This window comes from Emericellopsis atlantica, assembly GCF_019669845.1.
Source record: "Emericellopsis atlantica unplaced genomic scaffold F5Z01scaffold_52, whole genome shotgun sequence".
NCBI lineage: Eukaryota > Fungi > Ascomycota > Sordariomycetes > Hypocreales > Bionectriaceae > Emericellopsis > Emericellopsis atlantica.
In genome coordinates, this window is record NW_025764754.1 from 70367 (window position 1) to 77920 (window position 7554).

General features: G+C 53.8%; 4 protein-coding genes across 4 annotated transcripts; 2 read left to right on the plus strand and 2 right to left on the minus strand.

The window, feature by feature from the left end:
* The first annotated feature begins 1383 nt into the window (after positions 1-1383).
* Positions 1384-2291, plus strand: F5Z01DRAFT_467970 (chromatin remodelling complex Rsc7/Swp82 subunit-domain-containing protein). Its single transcript, XM_046259979.1, has one exon. The coding sequence runs from the start codon at positions 1536-1538 to the stop codon at positions 2211-2213; it is 678 nt and encodes a 225-aa protein (XP_046113657.1). The 5' UTR covers positions 1384-1535; the 3' UTR covers positions 2214-2291.
* Positions 2292-4286: 1995 nt separating this feature from the next.
* Positions 4287-6008, plus strand: F5Z01DRAFT_668409 (uncharacterized protein). Its single transcript, XM_046264344.1, has one exon. It carries the CDS (start codon positions 4585-4587, stop codon positions 5890-5892), a length of 1308 nt encoding a protein of 435 aa, XP_046113658.1. The 5' UTR covers positions 4287-4584; the 3' UTR covers positions 5893-6008.
* Positions 6009-6754: 746 nt separating this feature from the next.
* F5Z01DRAFT_668411 (uncharacterized protein) lies at positions 6755-7029 on the minus strand. Its single transcript, XM_046264345.1, has one exon. The coding sequence runs from the start codon at positions 6950-6952 to the stop codon at positions 6779-6781; it is 174 nt and encodes a 57-aa protein (XP_046113659.1). The 5' UTR covers positions 6953-7029; the 3' UTR covers positions 6755-6778.
* Positions 7030-7166: 137 nt separating this feature from the next.
* Positions 7167-7554, minus strand: F5Z01DRAFT_668416 (cytochrome P450). The gene has a single exon (XM_046264346.1). It carries the CDS (start codon positions 7432-7434, stop codon positions 7177-7179), a length of 258 nt encoding a protein of 85 aa, XP_046113660.1. The 5' UTR covers positions 7435-7554; the 3' UTR covers positions 7167-7176.

A 7554-nucleotide genomic window follows, 5' to 3' on the forward strand; every position in this document is an offset into this window, starting at 1 on the left:
TAGATTTTAGACAGACCGCGGTAGCTTACAGTCCGACCGCTTCGGACCACCGCTGAGGGGTCACTTCATTAGTAAGACATTCGCACTGAGCTCCGTACTACAGGACTCACGGCTGGTATATGCAGACTCTCACCCAATGCGTCTCGCTTCTGAGGTGTACTCAAGATGCTTGGTATGTAGCACCCACAGCATGTACTGCGCTCATTGCTAGCTTCTATTCTTCAACTACTTAGCAAAATGACTGATGTAGCTTCGACTTTTGGGAATTTTGCAAGCAATAACCGAGTCCCGCTGTTGAACTGCAGAGATGTGGGAATCTGTCGATGCAAACTTTCCACATCGAACGAGACTATCTACCGGTATTCACGGCCTTGGACCACAAGTGGAGACTGAGTTAGTAATCATAATAATAGTCTGCTTCCGGTCACAAGAACATGCAAAAGAGAGGTCCTCAGCTATAAACTCTGTGCTAACTAAAATCAGCATACAGCGCATCATGACAACGGGAATGAGCTACGACGAGAGACACTGGTGGAAGAAGGTTTTCAGAGCCGATGAATAGGCTACATCAATGTGAAGAACGGTACGAACCCACCCGCTTGGGCCCTTTACTTTCAACTCTCACAGACTGCTCAACATACGCTCCTAATAAGAAAACCTTCCTATGGAGCGATTAGGATACCCTTCTCGACTCAGCTAAGGGGAAGGCTGATAGTGGTGTAGAAAGCTAATATTAACTACATCAGCTTTAGGGAACTCCGCGGCACCTTTGTCGCCAAAAGGCTTCTTCCTCATACAGATAAGAAGATGGGTAGGCAATGGCTTAGCGCTGCGAGTCAAATTCACTAGCTGCAGCGAGTTCTATTTCTCGAACTACGACGATATCGAGGAACTCAACCCAAGACTCCTTCGGGTCTCTGCGTCTCAAGTCTGATGACTATTTCGGAGCACGAATTCCCCCAAGTCCGTGTGAGTGGGTGCGGAGAGTCACAGGTTTATAATCACGAACACAGTGGCGCTTAAGGGTCCGACTGTCGCTCGCTCTCCATTGGCGTGGAAACTCGGGCGGGGTAACACCTCGTACCTACGACCTGAGTATTCATCAGCAGGGTCGAGTCCAATGTAACACAGGCTTCTGTTACAAGGCCTGATTGTGTTGTATTGATTGATGTTCTGATGAAGTGTCCCACAAAATCCCTCAAGCTGTAAGCCCCTTACAAAATCCTTCATAGATCCACACCACACTGGCCACACATTATCCACACGCTATCCAACAGCTTCTGCCCCTGTGAGCAGTGTTGTTACTCTCTCCTTTCTAACTTTCATGTGTCTCAATCCCGATGACCGTAGAGGCTGTCGCTTTAACAGCCAGTCTCCTTTGTCGTTGGCGGTCAGCACGATAACACCGATGGTCACGTGCGTAGGCGTCCCATCGCGGAAACGAAGTCGAGCCCTTGAAACCCGCTGCACCCAGGCACATCTCATCCGAGATTCCTGCCAGTTGTGCTTCAATCAGCTGTCCATCACTCACTCCCATGTGCCTCAGTTCGCAGGACACGAGTATGCCGCATCAATCCGCACCAGCCTATATCCCCCCTCCGGCGCTGGCGGCAGTTCCTCCCAAGCCCACTCCGACCAAGTCGGCTGTAAGGGCTCTGCCAACATTTAGAGACCATACGACCGACCAGCTCAACGAGACCAGCGACGAATATATTCCGCGTGGAATTGATGAGCTTGGCGAGAAGAAGGTCATGTCAAATGGGGTGCTCCTTGGAGGTCGTACTTATCGGTGCCGCACCTTTCTGGTCCCCAACCGCGGAGACAAACTCTTCATGCTTGCGGCCGAGTGCGCTAGGGTATTGTCATACAGAGACTCCTACCTTCTCTTCAACAAAAACAGGTCGCTCTACAAAATCCTTGCCAGCCAAGCTGAGAAGGACGACCTTTTTGAAAAGGAGATTACACCATTTTCTCACTGCTCGAGGCAGGTTGCAATCGTCACAGCGAGGTCTATGTTTCGCCAATTCGGCAGTAAGGTTGTCGAGGGTGGCTGCAGGGTTCGGGACGATTATTGGGAGCAACACGCCCGGATGCAAGGTTTCACCGAGACCGATCTCGCGGGAGAGAAGAGGCCAGGAGCTGCTAAAGACAGGGAAGCCGTCGAGGGGCAGATTAACGGATCATGTAAAGAGCGATGTATTCGGGCGCAGTGAAAGCAGGTCATGTCTGAAGGGTTCAAAATATCAACTGTCTTTGACTTTCTTTTCTCGCTCCGGAATACTATACTTGTCCGGCAGGCAAAGTGCTTCGCGCTGATTGCTATGACCCTACAATTCCTCTATATCTCTATCGCGTGTGCGAAACTATCTTATACTGCTCGGCCTCTAGTTGAGCTACAAGCGACTCCTGGTCCGCGGCACTCAAGTTGGAGAGGGTTTCGTCCGTTGGCTCCCAGCAAACTTTGTTCCCAGAGCCTGGTTGCTGGCTTCAGACACCAGCTGCTACCACGATTAACACGATGGATTTGCCAAGATCGACCGCTCGACAGTGCCACGGTACATGGGTAAGATGTGATAAGAATAGGGTAGTCATTTCTGGGTCGATGCCTGGTCCGCAGCAGGTACGGATACAGCACTCCATCATTCTCGCTGCGAAGTTCCCAGGGGATCTCGCTAGGATATCGAGATGAGGTTGGATCAGCCATCGCTGGCCGCGTTCTTGCAGTTTACGCACACGAGAGAAAGAGACTAGAGTTCGACGGGGTGTGATGGCTCCGGCGGTGCTCTTGGGCCGTTGCGTAAGGAAACCCCCCAGGCCAGGCCTATCTGGCAGCCACGGCAGATCATGACCGACGGCTAGGCCCGAGAGGTGTCCGTCTTCACCAAGCTCACTGCGACCCTCGGCTAGGACAGCCCTGGCACTGTCCCAGGGCAGCTGCAGCCACCGTGGAATCTGAGAGACAATGAGAGATGAGAGGGTGTGGTGGCCCTGCCATCGCGGTGGGCACTTTGCCTGGATGTGACTGCGGTGTGGCAACCACAATGGAAGACTAGAGACAAGAGGGTGTAGTGGCCCTGCTAATATTTTGGACGGGTGTCCTTGTCGTGTGGCAGCCACAGTGGAGGACTAGAGTTGAGAGGGTGTGATGACCCTGCCATCGCGGTGGGCACTTTGCCTGGATGTGACTGCTGTGTGGCAACCACAATAAAAGACTGGAATCAAGATGGTGTGATGGCCCCGCCATTTCTGTGTGCACCTGCCTGGGGGTCCTTGGAGTGTGGCAGCCATAATAAGAGACTAGAATCAAGATGGTGTGATGGCCCGCCAATATTGTTGGCACTTGCCTGGGGGATCCTTCGAGTGTGGCAGCCACAATGGAAGACTAGAGTCGAGAGGCTGTGGACACCTGTCTGGTAGTCCTTATCATGTGGTAGCCACACTGGAGGATGAGAGCTGAGAGGGTGTGATGGCCCTGGCAACGCTATGGACACCTGCCTAGGGCTCCCACTTCGGGCCAGGCCACAATCGATCGACGACTCACACGTCACCCGAGCTGCTTAACATCAGACGCTGGAGTGGCTGCATTCTGCCCCTGTCGATCAGACTACTCTGAGCCTGGTGAGAGCTTCCCAACCGCAGGGGTCGCGTAGAATGCGCCCGCTTGGCCCATCATATACAGATGCACCCATGGCAGACAGATAGCGATGGCGCACGACGACGGTTGTCAAGGCCGCCGTGAGTCCCAAGGCGAGGCTTGAACAGGATAGCGTTTCCAAGGGATGAAATCTATCAGGGAAGACATGGTTACGATAAGACACGGGTGCAGCAGGCGGGACCTAGTCTACTGAACTGTTGGCTAGTGTCAAGGAAACGACAAACTCGCCACAAAGCGGTCCTGTATCTTACCGTCTTGAGCATTCATAGCTTCCTAGCGATTAGAATAACGCGAAGGTTCAGAAGGACTCCATACAGTGTGTGTTTTGCAAAATTCTCTATTTGGACGGCGAATTGCCGAACATCAAGCTGTGCTTCGCTGGTCGCTGAAAGATTTTGACCTTGGGCTAGGATAGCCCTGGCACTGTCTCAGCGCGGTTGCAGCCACAATGAACAGCAAGAGACGGCTAGATCTGAATGGGCGTGCTGACTCCGCCAGGCTTTGGGCACTTGCCTGGGGACTCTATGCAGTCAGAGTGGGTTACAGGCTGCTGTAGCTGAAACGGCTGCATTCTGCCTATCAATTAGACTTCCCTGAGCGGTGTCCGCATCGGGTTTCCTCAAGCATCAGTGAATGATTGGAAGTGCCCAAGCTCCATGGGAGTGGGGTCCACAACAAAGCATGCACGCACCGACGACCTGGACGGCGGAGGATTCGGCATGTTCCGGTCACCAGCTAGACCTCAACTAAGCCAACGAGATGGGCAGATTTGAGAGATTTTATCGGCGCTGGCTTGGCGCCTTCGTCGGCCGATTGCGTACAAAATGGCCGCTGGCTATAAAGAGTGCTGGGACACCCGATCACCGACTCACTGATGATATGTACACTCGTTGTTTGCATCAGCCTTCTTCCGATTCCCAAGCGCCACAATGGATTTGAGTCAAGCCGATAGCTCTGATGTGCCCGAGGACCCGGCGGATATCGAGACCTTCCCCGACGTATGGTTCTATCCGGAACAGCTACGAGATGGCCTTGAAGTACCCGATCTCTCCGAGGAAACTATCCAGGAGGCGCTTGCCTGCGCCTACGAATATGCCAGAAGTGTCATACCCGAGTGGAAGGACAATGCGAAATACATGGCATTCACAAAAACCATTGTGATCGCCGTCGTCGCAGAGTTCCGTGGCGACTTGGTGCCGCAAGACGGCAGCAGTATCGTCCTCGGCTACGATCTAGAAGGGCTTCTAGACAGTTTGTTTGGTAGCGACACCGAGCTGCGCGCCGCCATGTCTCGCGAGTTTCGAGCTTTCCTGCTCCTCTCCGTCGAGAAATCTAGCAAAAGACTCGACTCGGAATTGTTCCGTCGCTATCTATGCGCGCTAACCGAGTCGCCCCAGACCTGGTTCCGGCTCCGCGACTGCGACGCCCTGGTTCGGTACACAATCGCCAGTGCACTATCGTGCAACGAGTGTGTCGACGTCATTTTCAGTGAGGAGCAGTGGCGGCTTATCGGAGAGCTGTGTTGTACGCTGTACGACGCCGTCGCTTTCCACAAGCATCGAGCGGAGGGCGAGACCAACAGCACCTTCGGGTATTTCGACGCCCACACGCGCGTCAAGAGCTTCCAGCTATACCGTATGGTTCTTTGGGCTATCGACGTCCCATGGGCCACCAATCCCGCCAAGCGCTGCGTCGTCAATTTCTTGCGTTTCTTCGGAGGCCCTCTCCATATGATGACGCGGAGGTACCGCTTCGTCGAGGATGGACTGCGGATCGGCAAGCCAGAGACGGAGCAAGTGGTAGAGCTAACCCGTGCCAACTTCAAACTCTGGAACAGGGTCGAGGAGACGGCCGCACAGCTGAAATATGACGGACGGTACGCAGACTTTGTTGCGCAGTCTGACAAGCTAATGTTCGATGGATTCTGCGACCTTCTGCAGCGCAGTGGCAGTCGGGAGTGTGTCAACTGCACGTTCATAGTAACAGGCACTACCAAGGATATTCGGCAATTCGGAGGCATCCAACTGTGTAGGCCGTGCAAGGAGAAGTGGGGTCTCTCTATGGCAGAATTCCCAGAGAGGTTCAAGACAGCTTTTCCGGAGACACAGAACGAGATTACAAAACTGATAAAGGGTCTCTGGCAGATTCAAGGCGGTATTGCTCTAAATTTTGCCGCAACCCGAGCGATTCGAATTGGGAAGGGCCTGGACATGAGTTTGAACATTTCGTCGCACTAAGGTGCGGATGTGCCACCCAGGCAGAACAGAGCGTTGATAGGCCCACTCCATAGGTCCGAGCGAGTATCTCTAGATACATGAAAGGCGCATAATTCATATGACCTTCTGTTCCAGCTTCCCTTGTCAAACATCTTCCTCCAGCCAGCATCTTGCACTCCACTATCACTGTCATATTGATCGCCACACATCCGTCACTCCTATGCCGTAGGTGTGGCTTGACACGGTTGCTCACTACATCTAAGCACCCTTACTGTGAGACTAGGTCCCGCCTGCTGCTCCCGTGTCTTCTCGTAACCATGTCTTGCCTGATAGATGCCATCCCCTTGGAAACGCTGCTATCCTGTTCAAGAACACCGTGGACTCACGGCGGCCCTGATAACCGTTGTCGTGTGCCATCGCTATCTGTCTGCCATGTCCAATATTCCGGTCCTGCTCTGGGCCTCGCGGCTCTCGCTCAGATGGGTGCATTTACTGTGGGCTGGGTTCCCTCTTTTAACATGATACAAGAACAACGGAGAGGAGCATCCATTTTCGTTCCAGTACGTAGTTTGAGTTCTGTCTCGACCGATAGCCCCGTGGCCCGGAGCCAATAGTTGAGCAACCTCGCATCTAGATAGTTCCCGTTCTCTCCGTCACGCACGCCGCGTGATCGATGATATACCATATCCCCACAACATGCGCGACAGTAGGGGCATCATTGCCGCATTTGAGGATTGTGGGCCCGCGGGCTGGCTGTTGTTGCGTAGCAGTACAACTGTCTAAGCACGTAGTCCATATCCACTTTGATTAAGGGGGAAGCCACCGAGCGGTCTCTGTTACTGCTACGCTCCTTGTTGACTCGGTGCTTAGAAAGAGATCTCCAATGCTGAACTGGTACCCAAAGCCCTCAATCCATCCTCTTCTTCACATAGACTGGCCACGAGTGCGTCAGCGCGGTGAAGTTAGCCTGGTAGCTCCACACGCTGTCCGGATCCACCTGACGGATATCGTAGCAGTGGATCAGAGAAGCTACCACTTTAGAGACCTGCATCAGCGCAAGGTGACGTCCCGGGCACGTCATAAACCCAGCGGAAAACTAGTCGCCTTAGCTCTTGGCGCGGCGTCCGTAGATCGTGCGATAACTTACCACCAACCAGTTTTTCTCCAACTCCTTTGTATAGCCAGACATCCAGCGTTCCGGGTGCCATTGGTGAGCATCAGCTCCCCAGATGTCCGTCGATAAGTGCACTGCACTTGTGGGTGTCAGCCTTCCGTGGTGAACCGGCTCACCAACAGCGCGCAAACCTACTGCGAAGAAACACTGAGAGTGGTGCTCTCTGCGAAGTGTCGGCCTGCGATGGTGATGCCGCCCTTCGGGGCCTTACGAGGCAATCCCATGGTCGTTGGGCTAAACAAGCGCAGCGACTCCTTCACGCAAGCTTGTACATAAGGCAGGCTCTGGGCGTCGTGCGACGAAACAACGCGATGTTGGCAGCGCCCTTGGGCACGGGCGGCATCGATCTCGTCGCGGGCCGTCGACCAAGCCTTGGGATGCCTGATCATGTGATACACAACGCTCTGAATAGCGGCTTCAAGGCGGAGTCAGCGCGGGGCTAAGAAAGAGGAACTGGGATAGGTACTGGAAACGGGCTCCGCCCCTGCGCCCACATTCACATTCGCCTG